Source organism: Pseudorca crassidens, chromosome 10 (genome assembly GCF_039906515.1).
Source record: "Pseudorca crassidens isolate mPseCra1 chromosome 10, mPseCra1.hap1, whole genome shotgun sequence".
Classification (NCBI taxonomy): Eukaryota; Metazoa; Chordata; class Mammalia; order Artiodactyla; family Delphinidae; genus Pseudorca; species Pseudorca crassidens.
In genome coordinates, this window is record NC_090305.1 from 55,535,467 (window position 1) to 55,552,655 (window position 17,189).

The 17,189-nt window shown below is 39.5% G+C and overlaps 1 protein-coding gene across 3 annotated transcripts in view; it reads left to right on the forward strand.

Moving 5' to 3' along the window:
* PDCD6IP (programmed cell death 6 interacting protein) overlaps positions 1-9,161 on the forward strand; it is a 58,102-nt gene extending 48,941 nt beyond the window's left edge. For 2 of the 3 annotated variants that reach the window (XM_067753682.1, XM_067753683.1), the window contains exons 16-18: positions 6,166-6,289; positions 7,415-7,611; positions 8,511-9,161. In XM_067753682.1, coding sequence (XP_067609783.1) covers positions 6,166-6,289; positions 7,415-7,611; positions 8,511-8,685 — 496 coding nt within the window. In that variant the 3' untranslated portion in view covers positions 8,686-9,161. Of the gene's footprint in view, positions 1-6,165; positions 6,290-7,395; positions 7,612-8,510 lie in introns of those variants that run through there. The other variant, XM_067753684.1, reaches the window with a different exon arrangement.
* The last annotated feature ends 8,028 nt before the right edge of the window (positions 9,162-17,189 follow it).

Sequence of the window (17,189 nt, forward strand, 5' to 3'; positions counted from 1 at the left end):
TAAACAGTTTACTTTGAAGTGGCAAATAGATTCCTTACATGAAGCTAGAGGCATAGAACATGAGGGAGAGAGGGTTTATAGCTCAGAAAATGTCAGCAAAGTCACTTTCTGCAGGGGCCTACTGGGAAAGCTGGGCGAGTAACATAGGACTCATTCCATGTGGAGTAATGAATAGAGAGTTGACACAGCATCGATACAAATATAATATATTCATTGAGGTGAGAAACAGAACAAAATTTTACTAAACTTAATAGATGAAGAACATTCACCAGAATAATGTCGTCACAGAACAGATAAAAAATTTACCATGAATTAAAAAAAAAAAAAAGGCTAGGAAACAGTCATTAAGGATCACCACAAACAAGTGCCAGAACTCAAGGAAAATGGTAAGAAAACAGGAGGCACTAAAACGTGAGGTGTCGGGATTCAGGAAACAAGTGGAAGAGAAGAACAAAGCCATCACACGTATAAGATGAAATGGGAAGGAGCAAAACGGAGGATAGACGATGAAGAAAACACAGGAGCACAAAGTAGAAAGGAAGAAATCAAAGAAAATGAAACCAGAGTAAGGAAAGGATTAAAAAGGATTAGAGAAAGTGGGCAGAGGAGATCCAATATATGTAAAATTGAATTCCCTTCAAAGAATAAAAACCAAAACAGTGAACAGAACAAATATTTAATGATATTACTCAAGAACATTTTCCTAAAATAAGGCTTGTTGAAAGGGTATATAATACGGTCAGGAGAAATGAACAAGAACTGTCAACACCCCAGCATATAAATTATTAGTCTTAAAAGATAATGGTAGGATCCTATTAAGGCAGTCAGGCAAAAAGATCAGGTAAGTTTATAAAAAGGTGAAAAAAATTCAGGCTGGCAGCACTGCATACTAGAAGAGAGTGGAATGATTGCTTGTTGGAACTCGAAGCAAATGTGAGGCAAAGATTTTATATCCAGTCAACCTGTCCTTCAGGTGTATACAGAGCCATGTGCTCAATTAGTAATGAATGTAAAGGGCCCAGAGACTATTATACTCATGAGCCTTTCTTGAGCCCTTCATATGACCTGACCATTATTCTTGTCTCTGTCCATGTTTAAACAGTTTCCCATTGAAGAAGTGGACGAAGTTAAGAGCTACTTTCTTCCACCCCCCAAGAAAGAGCAGGGCCAGTTGTTTTCAGTTTTTCTACTAAACCTTTAAAAAGCAAATAATTAGAATTTTTTTTTTTAATTAATTAATTTATTTTTGGTTGCATTGGGTCTTTGTTGCTGCATGCGGGCTTCTCATTGTGGTGGCTTCTCTTGTTGCGGAGCACAGGCTCTAGGCACGCGGGCTTCAGTAGTTGTGGTGTGTAGGCTCAGTAGTTGTGGCTCACGGGCTTAGCTGCCCCGCGGCATGTGGGATCTTCCCGGACCAGGGCTTGAACCCGTGTCCCCTGCATTGGCAGGCGGATTCTTAACCACTGCGCCACCAGGGAAGCCCTAGAATGCTTTTTAAATGGTTCTAGAGGTTTAAAAAAAAACCCTCCAAGTTAGTTTTACTGATAAGTGAATCTGACAAAGATTAAAATAGAAGTCTTCAGACCAGTTTCATTTATGAATATGGATGCGAAATTTCTAAATAAAATACTTGCCATTGATATTCTTCAGTATATTAATAAAGAAGCATGACCAAGGGGAGTGGGTGGTTATTCCAGTAATGCAGTGATTGATCCAGTATTTTTACATCTAAGGAGAAAAAGATTCTCTTCATAGATGAGGAAAAAGCATGAGAAAATAACTATTCTGGTACTCAAAATAGGAATTAATTGACTTCCTTAACATGAAAATATATGTGTATGTGTGTATATATACAATAGATCTATTTATCTGTTTATATCTGCACAAAACTCAGCTTCATGGTTAATGGAGAAATGCTATAAACATTTCCCCAAAAGACAAATGCCCATTATCAATGCTATTATTTAATACTATATTGGCAGTACCAGACTATACCATTAGAAAAGAAAAAGAAATTAGAGATAGAAAAATTGGAAAGGAGGAGGTAAAATGATCACTACTTACAGACTTTATGATTACACATCTTGAAAACCCAAAAGAATCAACCCTCAAACTGCAAATAATAAAGGAATTGTTACTGAAGATAGGTGATTATAAAAATAATTTGTAGAAATCAATAGCCTTGGGACTTCCCTGGTGGTCCAGTGACTAAGACTCCGCACTTGCAATGCAGGGGGCCTGGGTTCGATCCCTGGTCAGGGAGCTGAATCCCACATGCAGCAACTAAAGAAAGGTCCCACAGTGCAGCCAAATAAATAAATATTTAAAAATAAATCAATAGCCTTCATACAAATAAACACATAGAAGATATAATGGAGGAAAAGACTTCACTTAAAATAGCAATAAGGAAGATAAAATACATAGGAATAAATTTGTCATTTATTAGACCAGTATGAAGAAAACTTTGAAACACTATTCAAGGACACAAAAGAGGACTTGAGCAAGCTGAAAGACGTATCATGTCCTTAGATAGGATGAGACAGCTTCATGAAGATGTCAGTTCTAAAGAAACTTATGTATTCAACATAATTTTTTTTTTTTTTTTTTTTTGTGGTACGCGGGCCTCTCACTGTTGTGGCCTCCCGCACTGCGGAGCACAGGCTCCGGACGCGCAGGCTCAGCGGCCATGGCTGACGGGCCCAGCCGCTCCGCGGCATGTGGGATCCTCCCGGACCGGGGCATGAACCCACGTCCCCTGCATCGGCAGGCGGATTCTCAACCACTGCGCCACCAGGGAAGCCCTCAACATAATTTTTTAAAATATTCATTTATTTATTTTCTTTTTAACTGTTTTGGCTGCATCAGGTCTTAGTTGCGGCATGCGGGATCTTTCGTTGCAGCACGTGGTCTCTTTGTTGCAGTACTTGGGCTTCTCTCTAGTTGTGGTGCTCGGGCTCTAGGGCGCATGGGCTCTGTAGTTGTGGTGTGGGGGCTCCAGGACACGTGGGCTCTGTCATTGTGGCACATGGGCTCTGTAGTTTGCGGCATGCAGGCTCTCTTGTTGAGGCACGCAAGCTCAGTAGTTGTGGCGCGCGGGCTTAGTTGCCCCGTGGCATGTGGAATGTTAGTTCCCTGACCGGGGATCAAACCCGCGTCCCCTGCATTGGAAGGCGGATTCTTTACCACTGGACCACCAGGGAAGTCCCTCAACATAACTTTGATTAAAAAAGGAATCAACAGATTTTCATGTAAAACTAGACAAGTTGATCCTAAAGCTCAAGTAGAAAAACAGTTAAACAAGATTAGCCAGGAAAACTGAATAATAACAACAGTAAGGGGAAACTAATTTGCCAGATACTAAAATATGTAATAGTGTCTCTAAAACACAGTGATACTGGCACGTGATTAGACCAAAGACAGAATAGAAGATAGGAGTAGATTCAAATACATATGTGAATTTAGTGAAAGAAAAAATCCTAAATCAGTAAGAAGAAGTTAGAAACATGTGCTTAGCCATTTAGAAAACAAGTTATTTTTACCTCAGAATAAGTTCCAAAAGGATCATAATTGAAATGTATAAAATGAAATGAAGAGAGAATATGAGAGAATTTCTTAGTAAAGCTGAAATAAGAAGGGTCTTTGTAATTCTGACTTCAAACCCAGAAGCCATAAAAAAAAAAAGTTCATCATAACATGAAAAGAGTCAAAATGTAATAAACTGGGGAAAAATATTTGAAACTTATTCATGGGCAAAAGGCAAATATACGTAATTTATAAAGAACTCCTAGATACTAATGAGGAGAAAAAAACTCAGTAGAAAAATTGGGAAAGGATGTGAACAGAAATTCTGCAGATGAAATATGAGTGGTTCTTAAGCATATGAAAAAATACCTACCTTCGCTCAATATAAAATAAATATGAATTAAAATTACTCTGAAATAACATTTTTCAGGGATTTCCCTGGTGGTCCAGTGGTTAAGACTCCGCGCTTCCACTGCAGGGGGCACGAGTTCGATCCCTGGTTGGGCTGGTGAAATAAAGCTACATCTGTGCAGTGAAATACTATGCAGCTATTTAAAAAAAAAAAAAAAGAATGTTTTCTATTTACCCATGTAGAAAAATCTCTGAGATAAATAATTAATGGTAAAAAAAAATATAAGGTTACAGACAGTGTAAAGTATGCTTCTTATGTAAAAACGGAGAAGATAAAAATACAGGGCTTCCCTGGTGGCGCAGTGGTTGAGAGTCCGCCTGCCGATGCAGGGGACGCGGGTTCATGCCCCAGTCTGGGAAGATCCCACATGCTGCAGAGCGGCTGGGCCCATGAGCCATGGCCGCTGAGCCTGCACGTCCGGAGCCGGCGCGTCCGGAGCCTGTGCTCCGCAACGGGAGAGGCTACAACAGTGAGAGGCCTGCGTACCACAAAAAAAACCCAACACATTTGAATTGGTTTATTTCTGATAAGGAAGCTCTGGTCAGGTTCATAAGAAATAAAAAATAGTGGCTGTCTGTTTGTGGTAGTGAATGGTGGAATGAGAATTTGTAGATAGCGAGTGGCCTGTCACTTTTTAGTTTTTGAATCAAGTGAATATATTACCTTTTCAGAAAACTATATTAAATTAATCTAAATAATTATAGGGATTTCATGTTTTTTATAGTACCACCAACTAGTCTAACTTTATTTTTGACATTTTATCTGTACCCCTGGCCTTTTTTTTTTTAGCCATAGAACCCTTTGTTCAGACTCAATCTTGCAGAGAAGCCCAGTTTGTGAAACAAACAGAAATGGCTCTGTGATTTAATAGCTTTGATTTATATAATTAGTAAGTGGCTAGGAAATTCTCATTTGTCCTATAAATGTGTTATTTACTGCAACCATCTCTGGAGTCTATCAAAGGAAAAAATATTATGTCTTATGTGCTTTATAATATATTATAATTATACAGGCTAGATACTGTGTTTATGATTAAATGTATTCAAAATCTAATTAAATAGTTGTGAAGATAATTATAATAAATAAATAAAATATTAAATATAATTGTTATATTTATTATATGTGAGTTATATATATACACACATATATATTAGATGTTTCAAAGTTTGACCTTTTTCAAATTTTAATATTGACTAAAAACTTACAGTTTATATTGTAAGCATTTATTACAAATTTACAAACATTATGAAGTAGTTTTGATTTCTTGATGAATGTGTGTAAGTTTTCTTTCTATGTGGAGTGTCTAATTTATCTTACAACTGGGATTGTTTTTGACAGTGAAAGTGTGGTCTGGGGGACTTGGAGTTGCTGTTAATTGTTACATCAAGACAGTAGGTCCTGTTGCAGACATTTCAGGACACGTCATGTTTACTGCTCTGTGCTTGTGAATCAGCACAGTGAGAAGTTGATCAATACCAAGTATTTCATAGAGTGTATTTTACTTTAGGGTTTTGTTTAGTGAGATTCCAATTGACTGTTAGAGGAGACTTTAAAATATTAACAAAATTTTTAATACTGTATTTTAATAGTCCTTTCAACCTCTATGTTTAATGAATTTACCTTAATAATAGATTATGAGGTATCTTTTAACATAAACTATCTCGGTGCCACATTTCGAATATCTTTCAGAAAGCTTTCATCAAGAAATTTGCACAATGGTTTTAAAGTTTTCATCAAGAAATTTGCTCATTGGTTTCGAATAGGTTGTTGTTTTTTGTAAACACTGATACAATACAGCGATTAAAATATTAGCTAGGTAACTATGTACAGTTGTAGTTTTCTGATAATTATTAGATTATTATGTTACGAGTTTCTCATCTAGGGGATGACCTCCTGTTAGAGAGAGGGCAGTTTCTTAGGCTCACTTGCTCAGTTTGACATGTTCCTTAGTCTGGCTCTAACTATGATCTCTGAAAAAGTTTACCTTTTTCCCTGGTCTTCATAAACAGAATAAGAAATAACTTTATTTTATTCAATAGTAGGAAGAAAGAAGATTTCAGTTAGTTCTAGTCAAGAACAGAAATGTAGTATATTTTAAAATACCATCATTGTTTTGAGTATATTTTCTGTGTTTCATACATGAAGAAAAGAAGGTAAGAAAAAGATCTGGTATTTTGTATGTGTTGGTTTTCAAAATTGTGTTAATTTCTAACACTTCTGTCTTTAATAAGGGACTTGCAACAAAGCATTGCCAGAGAACCTAGTGCTCCTTCAATTCCTACACCTGCGTATCAGTCCTCTCCCGCAGGGGGACACACGCCAATGCCTCCAACTCCAGCGCCGAGAACCATGCCGGTCAGTAAGCAACCACATTTTTAAAATGCAAGTTTTACGTGTTCTTGACAGCTTGCTTGCTGTAAAAGATAACACAGACTTTACATTGTAGAGGTCTGGTGGTCACCACTTTGATCAGGTGACCAACCTCAACTTTCTGATGTTTTGCAGTATAAAGAATACAGCATCACTCATGGATTCTTGCCTAAAAATGTTTAACTAAATCTAAAGAAGTCTTTAGAATCAACTTTCAGTTTATAGCAAATACAGTGATAAAACAAGAAATTAAATTGTGCTGTTAGGAACAGTTGGACAGTCTAGAACTGGAACATTCTGTGAGACACCTGGCTTGGTCTTTTCTAAAAGCAAATGTCATAGAAAAAAATAGACAGGGGGCATATTCTAGATTAAAAGAGAGGAACGATTCATAATAATCAAATGCAATACATGAACCTCAGCTGGATCTTGGTTCATAAAAACGCCTAGAAGAGATTTTGTGATAAATAGGGAAACTTGAATGTGGAGTGGATACTCAATGATATTAGGAAATAATTATTAATTTTCTCAGGTGAAATGGTATTGTGATTATGTAGGAGAATAATAGGACTGGTATGCTGAAGTCTTTCGGGCTGGTGTCCTGAAGTTTGCAACTTAACTTTCAAATGGTTCTGCAAATATATAGATAGATAAATATATGGATATAGATAAAGCAAAGATGGCCAAATGTTAATAATTAATTTAATTGGTAAACGTGATTGTTTATAATAGTAGTCTTTTAAGTTTTCTGGTGTTTAAAAATTTTCATATGAAAATTCATGGGGCCAGGAAGAGATAACAGGAATAAACGGTACCTGACCTGCTCCTTCCTCCCACCTCAAATGTCTAACCATTGATGGGAGCAGTAGTGAACAGTAAATGATTAAGTATTAGGCATCAGGGAAAGAGCAGTGGCTATGGAGTATCCACACATTGGAGAATTACTTTTCAGCTACAGTACATTTCTGGAGTAATAAGCCCACATTTAAGAATGGGAATTAGAAATATGTTTGGTTGGATTCTAGAGTTTCTCATATGCCCTTTTATTTTGATTGATAGCAGTTTGACAGAAACCTGACACATTTTGTCAGTGCTGACTTTTTCTTACAGCCTACTAAGCCCCAGCCCCCAGCCAGGCCTCCACCTCCTGTGCTTCCAGCAAATCGAACTCCTGCTACTGCTCCAGCTCCAGCTCCAGCTCCAGCGAGCACTGGGACCACTGCACCAGCTCCATCACAGACTCCTGGTTCAGCTCCCCCTCTGCAGGCCCAGGGACCTCCATACCCCACCTATCCAGGGTATCCCGGGTAAGGCTGAAACTTTGTATATCCCAATGAATTGGCTAATGTTTCTAGCTCTGGTTAGTCTTTTAAAAACAAGCTCACCCCTTCTCTGAATGGAGGTGTCATGAATGAGTAAGCTACATTGTCAGCTCACGTAGAAATAAAAGTAAGTTATAGTCACTTTTTTTGAGTTGTTGAATAGCCATTTCCCAGGCTTATTTAATTTTAGTTTTTACATACTGGGTTTATATTAAATATATCTCTTCTGTATGGAATTCAGAATGTTTCCTTGGTCTTCTTTATTTAGGTGACAAACAGGTAGGTGCCTTTTCTGAGCTTAGCATAGCAAGGTTGATAAAGCCTTCTTTACATACCTGTACTTTGATGTCTTGGCATTTTGATCAACTCTTAAATAGAAATCTGTCTAATTATGTCATGTGTTTTCTTAAAGATCAGCTGCCTTTGTGATAGTTTTTTTAGTCTTAAAAATCCAGACATTTAACTATCTTTTAAAATGTCTTCCAAACTTAGTAAAGTACATTGTATCTTCCAAACGTTAAAACTTTGTAAATAGTAAATTTATGAGCCTTACAGTGAACATTGAATCTTGTGAAACAGAAGTGTACTTAGATTGCCACATTAGATTTAAGGGCTTCCGTTTTTATTCCTTGTTCATAGTTGAATATTTAGTCTTATTTCCTTCAACAATCTTATTTTTTGGGTAGCATTCAACACTTTTTTCTTGCATTTCAATTAATAACAGGATAGAACACTTTTCTCTAGCAAGTACCTTGAAACAGCTGTTTTTTCTCTCCATTGAATGGCTTTCTTGAAAAAACTTCATTTTAGAATAATTATTGTATGTTTCATTTTCTAGTGTTTGATTTACCAATCCAGCTTTCTTGTGTTCTTCTTCCCATCAGGTATTGCCAAATGCCCATGCCCATGGGCTATAATCCTTACGCGTACGGCCAGTATAATATGCCATATCCGCCAGTGTATCACCAGAGCCCTGGACAGGCTCCGTACCCGGGACCCCAGCAGCCTTCATACCCCTTCCCTCAGCCCCCACAGCAGCCTTACTATCCACAGCAGTAGTGTGTCAGCTCAGAAGATCAGCTGGTTCAGCTCAGAGGGAAAGAAATACCAACCCTGCAATAAGTGTACTAAACCCTACGCTCTGGTTAATATAACGTACTCTGATGTACTGAGTGCAGTGTGTAATTTCTGTCTGCGGCTAGAAGCTGTGCCCCAGTTCCACATTTGATTGCACATGGGCCATTTGCTGCTGTTGCAGTATAAAGACTAAGTTTAATAGGATTTGAAATAAATTACATTACAGTTCATAAAAGTTGAAAATGAGAAATTAAACCCACAAGTGAAACGTTTGAAATTATTATACTTAGTTCTACATAAGACATGATGGGAACATCAGAGGCTTACAGTGATGGTTTCAGTACTGATACTCAAGAAAACTAAGTTATCTTTCTCTTTTGGTTTAATTTTCATTATGCTATTTTGCGTAATCAAAACATTGTAAATCTTATAATTTAAAAATAAATTCCTTAAGAACAGTTGTCATTGTTATGTTTTGTCATTGATTCTCATTCCTGTCTAATTTCTTTCTGGTATTAGTCTCTCATTTTATGTGTACACAAGTTAAACAGATCATGAGTTAAGTGCATGATTAATGCAGGTTAATAGGTTCAAGTACATTTTATAGGAAAACCAAAAGAATAATAACCATAATTTATCCTTCATATGCTGGTTAGTAAATTAATTTTGACATTTATTTTGAAAAATCCTATAATGTGGAAGAAACACAATTGCTACCAAAGATTCTTCAAATAAATATACAAGTAAATATGTATATTTAATATTTTATTATGAGCTTCTCCAAGAAATTGATACAAATTCTGGTAATAATTTTTTTTCTTTTTTTCATAATCTGGTTAAAATAAATACATGTCATTAACAGTGCTGTCTAATGTAATGGAATTGTTTAAAGAAAATTTACTGTACCCTTCCGTTCCTTTTTTTCACCTTACTGTCTTAACCTACTAACATTTAATGCACAATGTATATGAATAGATCTAAGCCCTTTCATTTTTATGCTCCTAAAATATTGGACTATTTTATAATTCAGGGAGTGCACAAAACAGTTGTTGGGAGCATATGCCAATTCTGGAATAGGCTGTGTATTTAATATTAGTCTCCGCTGTTAGGATAAACTAATCACTGTATAAACCTCAGTGAGACTTGCCTAGTGGAGTGCATAGACATGCCTCATGGAATGAGAAAGCGAGAAAGGAATGAGTTGTCTCATATCCCAGTGGGGTCTGTTCTGTGTGAGGTTCATTTCAGAACATATCAGACATATGAGTAGATGTCCAATTAATCTGTTTATTTTCTAAGTTTTAATGTTAACCTTCTCTTGAATTACTGTTTCATTTAAATGATACTATCAGTTGGTCCACTGTTGTTTTAATTTGACAGTTTGGGTTTATATTTTAAATGTGGGACTGAAGGTGTGATTGTAAAGGGAGTGAATTGGTTTAAAATATATGTATATCTTTAAAAATCTTTGTTGTTGTATGTAGAAAACATGAAGGCATGTTACTTCAACATAAATGACCTTTACATGGAATACTGAAATTGGTTTAAAGTTCAGTAGTTAAAACCTTGGCAAAAATAGTTTTTTACATATCATAGCTAAGTTTTATTAATGTGGAATCATCAGAATATGACATGGGCTCGTTTGACTTGTGTAAATGGCATTTAAGTTCCTTCTTATTATTACTCAAGTTATCATTTCTATCGTAAGATACTCAGTGAGATTAGGGGTATTCCAAATTGCTAGTTTATAATTCTCACTAATGCAAAAACAAAACAAAACAAAACAAAATTGGCCTGAATATTCTCTTGGGGAAAGAAGGCACTAAAGAAAAGAGTAAGTGCATCGGAGGGCCACCAGAGAAGTTACAAGGCCATTTAGCCATTCCCTGTGCTAGACTAGGCCTCCTCTGTTCTCTCAGAGGGCTCAGGAAGGTGGTTCAGAAACTTTAGGGAAGGAGGCTCCACAGCCCCTCGTGGCAGCCTCCTCAGCATACCCAGCTCGTTCAGCTCTGTTAGCAAACCCAGGCCTATTCCCTCTTGTTGGTTCACTCATCCTTTAGATGATTGAGGATGCTTTCCTTTGGTCACCTAGTGTCTTAGGTACAGATGACCAAATTTCTGCAGCCCTTCATTGCTGGGTGTGTCTTCATAGGACTCTAGTTTCATTAAGGTGGCTCATGGAAAGAAGTTTCTCTTATGTCCGTTTTGCATTCTAGCAAAGAAGAAGCAAGCCCTCACTGGGATTATTTTTGTTACCAAACTTTTTTATCCTTTGCTTAACTTCCTGTATTCCACAAAATACCCTAAAAAGTTGTTGTGGATAATGCTTTTTATTTAGAGGTAGGAGAGTTATCACTCTGGTTCAGGTATGTTGTACCTATGTTTATAATTAGGCTTTTTGATTATCTTCCTAAACTAAAGAAAGGACACTATTTGTTTTATTTATTTATGTCAGGCTTTGGAATACTATTTTAAAATGGACTATAAGTAATGAAGCTCTGCATAAAGGAGCTGGTCTGAAGTGGGGAAAAAACTAACTTATTTCTTATTCCTAGTTGGAGACAGATGGCTTGACTTCTCAGTCTGGTGTAAAGTATTGGTCTACTCCTGTGCCTCTTGGTCTTTATTTACATTTAAGAAAAATAGTCATATGTCACTGCAAACCAGTCAATCTTTGTGAGATCTGTGCATCCAACTTCTTTGCAATTTATAATCTCTCCCCAAATTGAAGTAGTTACCAAAAAAAAAAGTTTTCACAGAGCCTCTGTCCCTGGTTTTCTGTACCAGTCAGCAGCCTATCTAATCAAAAAAGATTAAAAAGATATTTTCCATTAGAGCTTTACAGTTTGCAAAAGTGCTTTTTTCTACACATTTTCTAATTTCATAAACATGGCAAAATGCAATTTGTTAAGTAGACTTCAGTTTGCTGATGGGGAATTTTTTTTTTTTTTTTTTGGATGATCAGGATATCTTGGAAAATCTTGCTACAACCTAGCAGCATCTATTTTTGTTGGTTTTTTTTTTTTACACTTCTGCAATTATTAGTTGATTCACAGTACAGAACAGGATACAAAGTAGGAGAAAAACAGTGCTATAGCATTATCATTACTAGTTTAAAAATAGACTTTAGAACTAAATGGTTGATTATAAGATTTACATGGAAGAGCAAAGAAGGAAAAATTATATTTTTAGAGAAAAAGAGAATATTCAGGCTTTATTTCTGGTATGAAGTTTATATTTTTTAAGAAATCCTATATTATCACACCAGAGATTTTAGATTCTTTTCTGCTTACAAACATTGCTGGTAGTTGGATGATATTTTTATTGTATTCATTTCTCTTAGGGGGAAATTGTAAAGAAAACAAAAGGTTCCGGATGAAATGTATCCTAGAAATAAAAGTTGAAAGATTCTTACTTCCTTGTAGTATGAATTCTTATTTAAAGTGTTTATGCTTCAGCTTTTATATTTCTCTAATTTCTTTGACAAACAGTGGGTTGGGAAATAAAAAAATACCCACTTTGACTAACTGCATGAGACAAGAAGACAGTGTTGTTTAAATGTTTTCTTACAGCTGTCAACCCTGTAATTGATCATGGATGGACCATGATTTTCATCACTTACGATTTGACCCAGATCTTTCAGATGAGTAATCTCTTCTTCAGGTGCCATTTTTGGGTTAAATTTTGGAAATATTTGGCGAGATTACCACAGTCAATTGACCAGGGAAAGGGGGATGGTGAAATGTGTTCGTCTTTTAAAACATTTATATTTTCTTCTTTTCTTCCTACTTCTCCCATGTTTTAAGGTCAGATGCAGCTGTTCTCCTATGTAGCTCAGGATACACAATTTATCAGAGAATGTGTTGGCTTTGTATGTCTTTGAAGTGTGTTGAAGTTGAACAAGCTACCTCCAGGAATGAATCTATAGTCTGAATCCCTATTATATACATTTAAGATACATAACTATTGGGTATAGTTAAATCTTTTTTGTTTGTTTTCACTTATCTGGCATCTGGGTTGGACAGTAGAGTTCTCACGGAGGGGCTTGGGAACCTAGGCATGTGGGGTGGGAGAACATGGGGAACTAAGGGACCCTCCCATGAACTGGAGTTCAGCTGCAACCTAAATCTAGGACAGTGACTTGAGCAGCTCTGCTGCTGGGGCTGTTTCAGTTTATGACCGCAGGGTGGGTGGGGTTGGCCTGGGCACTGCCTGTGAGCAGACAGGAGCTTGCCTAGAACCTGTGTACCGGAGAGCCGCTGGCCCCTGCTAACCAGGGTCCCCATCCACTGACCGGTCTTGCCTTTGTAGTTAATTCAACTGGGGCACATCCAAGTTGTTTGCCTTAGTACTCTGCCTGCAAGGGATCCTGGCTCGTGTCAGCTCTGTGGCTCCTGATAACCTTCCTTTTTGCTTAAAAGCTGCTTACGTCCTTTTCAACTAGTGACACCAAGTGATACAGGTGGATATGTTCAAGTCTATAACCTTTGTGTTTCTTTTTAAGTTTTCCTGCATTTGTAACTCTTCTAGTCTCTACACATTTTGAAGCCACGTGATTCATATTCAAGCCAATTATTGTGAACATGAAGTGATCCTTTTTAATATATATTATTATTAATATCTCCACTGTTTTTTATATCTGGATACATTAGTGTTTTTTGTTTCGTTTTGTTTTTGTTTTGTAATCTAATAGGAAAGTTTAAAATAATTTGTTAAAATTATAATCATATAATCTTTGGACATTTTGTCTGTTTGGAATATTTTTGTCCTATTTCCTTTTCCTGTGTTTCATTGCTTGGATTATGTTTTCTTTTTTTCTAGTTATTTGGAACACTAATACTCTTATTTTCTTCCCTCCCATCCTCAGCTAAATCTTATCTTTTTTATATATATTTTTGTAAACAGGGTTTAGACTTATATTGTTAATGTATTATTTTCTTATATTATGACTTTTGGAATGTCAGCTTGGTTGCTTCTAGTTTTTGGAGATTATGAATAAAACTGTTTTGTGCTCAGGTTTGTGTTTTCCTCCAGGATTCTGGCTCCAGTGGCTTCTGCTCCCAGTAACCTGTGATTCTCTGTCTTCGTCTGTGTCTCCAGTTTTGGGAGTTTTGCCTCTAATGACTTCACATCTCATCTTTACATTCTGATGCCCTGTGTACTGATCTCACCTTTCTCTCTCTAGTCCACTGCTGGCTGTGTTCCACTGATAGCATGGTTGCCTACTCTTATTTCATATAATAACTTGCTCAACATCAACTGTGTACTTACTGGTTCTAAGGACTGTACTGAGTCTTCAAATAATTCATTTGTTGCAGAAGAGCCCTATGAAATTGATATGTTTATTCATACGCTACACAGAGGAGTCAACTTGTTGGAGAGAAGTTGATCAACTTGTCCATGGTCACATGGCTGCCGAGTGGCTGAGCTGGGGATCTTTTCAGCGGCCATCTCTGATCTGAACATCTACAATGACAAACATAGCTTCCTCTTGTGTGCTGTTGTTACTGCTAAAAGTAGCTGACATCTACTGAGTGCCTGCCACGTTCCAGGTCCTCTTCTAAGCATTTAAATTCCATTAACTTATTTTAGCTGAGCAGTCACTAGTGAGACGGCCAGTGACTTCATCCCATTTTGCAGGACAGGAGGAAACAAGGCACAGAGGAGCTGAGTGATGGAGCTGGGATCTCACTGAGATGAAAAGTTAAAGGCTTTCTAAAGTTTATCCTGTCTCTTGGAGTATTTGTTTTATAGTAAGGCATTTGCTCTCATTCCTCACATCCATCTCTCCGTTCACCTATTCATTTTTTTCTCCCCAATAATTCAAAATTATATATTGAGAGATTATTGATTATTCTAGGTGCTGCGAATACAACTGTGCCCTCAAGGAATTAATATTCCAAGGAAGAGTGAAATTGAACTGGGAACAATGATAGGTTTAAGTGTGAATTTGTGGGAGTTCTCCATTTCCTTCTCCCTCCTTTCAATGCCAACCAGGTAGCTAAACCCCTTTCATGTTCCTGTTCCAGGGCTTGTTTGCTGGGTGGAGTCTCTGGGGCCAGGAGTTAAAGGAAGCAGCAACATCTCAGAGGGGATAGTTCTTTTAGAGGGATCACAGCAGGCCCAGTGGGTGTCACACTCCAAATGAGGTGGAGCTTCCGTAACTGAAGGGACCATGAGTCTGGGCAGCATGGAATGGTGACCCAGGACCTGGCACCACATTGGGTATTTGTGTGGGAAGCCAGTAATGACTGAGACAATTTCTCATCACCCTGTGGGATGGGCTTCAGAGTCAGAATTGAATCAATCAATACATAGATATTTCTTATGTACCTGGGCTGATCAGCTTCAATTCATAGCTGCCTATTGCATTCAGGCCATCTCTGGGAGGGCAAAGAATGTTCATGCCATGCATGCCATGCCGTGCTCCAACAATAGCACTGCATTCGTTTGGCTGAATTGGCTGAGACCCCACTGGAGAACTGGTGAGCAGAAATAACAGGGCCCCTGGAAGCCTCTGCTGATGTTTAAGAGTGATCTGAATGCTTTCACCTGCTGGTCAGATATGGGGGTTGGCAGGATGGAGAGAAGGTAAATCACTCATTAGACAGTGCTGAGGAGATTCATGTTTCTCATTCCCAGCAGAAAGTGCCCTGTACCTCAGAGGGAGCTGCCTGAATCCTAAAATGGCCCCAGCCTGGTCATGCCATGTAAGGCCCAGGCCACGGGTTTGCCCCAGTTGTGGGGAAGCCTGTTTTGCTATGGTAGAGATGAGCCCACTAGAAGCTGTGGGTGCTGGGGGATGAAGCTCCAGCTTGGTCCCAGGAGAAGAGTCTGCCTCTCTTTGGGGCTCATTCCTGAGATGCAGCAGGTTGGTAGCTGAGAAACTGTAGAGTTGAATGAAATCCCAGGGGTGACGTCCTGGGCCTCCGGGGCTCTCGGAGCAAAGGAGGCTCAGCGGGTGATGCGGACTCCCCAGCAGGCTTTCAGGGGCTGCACCCCTTATGAGCACACAGCAGTCTGCTGGAACGTGTCTGCACCCACTGGTCAGGAGAGGAGTTCAGAAGGGCCTTCTTCCCCAGAGCTCTGGACTTCACAGGCAAGGCCTGGACACTCAGAACAGGTGTTGACAGACCTGAGTGGCACTTCCCATCCCAAGCTCTATCTGACCGACCCTCGCACCTTCTCCAACCACTGATGCCATAAAGGCCGCGACTAGAGGGTGGGGAGATCCAGGCCCTGCCACTGAGACCAACACATGGGGATATGTCTCAGACTCTCAGGAAATGGGTGTGGAGCCTGCATCCCAAGTGTGAGGGCAGTCCTCAGCCCGTCCTCATGGGGTGGCCTGGGCCCTCTGGGGAGATACCTGCTTAGGACAGACAGCGGGGTGAGGCAGGTAAGGGACACCCTGCTTCAGAAAGGGTGTCCTAAGGAGGCAACCGTGTGCCTGTGGGGAGGCCTGGGGCATTTCACGAGGTTTCAGCCAGGGAGCTTGCAGCTGGTGAGGTGGCTGAGGAGGACTTGGGGTGGATCAGCAATCCAGGGGGTGCATGCAGAGTGTGGGCGGTGGGGCACCACTGGTACTTCCCGCCATGCTTATCCGAGACCTTGGCTCACTTTTACTATCATTACTCTGAATTCTTTATCAGGTAGATTGCTTATCGCCCCTTAACTTAGTTGTTCTTCTGGGGTTTTATCTTGATCCTTCGTCTGGAACATATTTCTCTGTGGTGTTTTTCTAACTTTCTGTGTTCGTGGTGTTGGTCCCACAGGCTGCAGGATCGCAGCTCCTCTGGCTTCTGGTGTCTGCCCCATGGTGGGTGGGGTTGGTCCAGGGGCTTATGCAGGCTTCCTTGTGGGAGCAGCCAGTGCCTGTCCTCTCTTGTGGGGAGCTGGGTCTTGTCCCTCTGGTGGGCAGGGCTGTGTCAAAGGATGTGTTTGTTTAGAGGTGGCCTTGGGGTCAGAAAGACTTTAGGCAGCCTGTCTGCTGATGGGTGGGGCTCTGTTCCTGCCCTGTTGGTTGTTCGGCCTGAGGCGTCCCAGGCTGTTGGGTGGAGCCAGATCTTGGTGAGAAAATGGCAGCCTCCAGGAGAGCTCACGTGGAGGAATATTCTCTGTGGCTTCTGCCACTAGTGTCTTTGTCCCCACAGTGAGCCGCAGCCACCCCCGCCTCCCCAAGACACCCTCCAAGACCTGCAGGTAGGTCTGGCCCAGGGTCCTTTGGAGTCGCTGCTTTGCCCTGGATCCCAGTGCACGTGACACCTTGTGTATGCCCTCCAAGAGTGCAGTTTAAGGGGAATTCCTTGGCAGTCCAGTGATTAAGACTTCACGCTTCCACTGCAGGGGGCACGGGCTCGATCCCTGGTCAGGGAACTAAGATCCCGCAAGCTGTGCGGCATGGCCAAAAAAAGGAAGCGTGCCGTCTCTGTTTCCCCCAGTCCTGTGCAGCTCCTGCACTCAAGCCCCGCTGGCCTTCAAAGCCA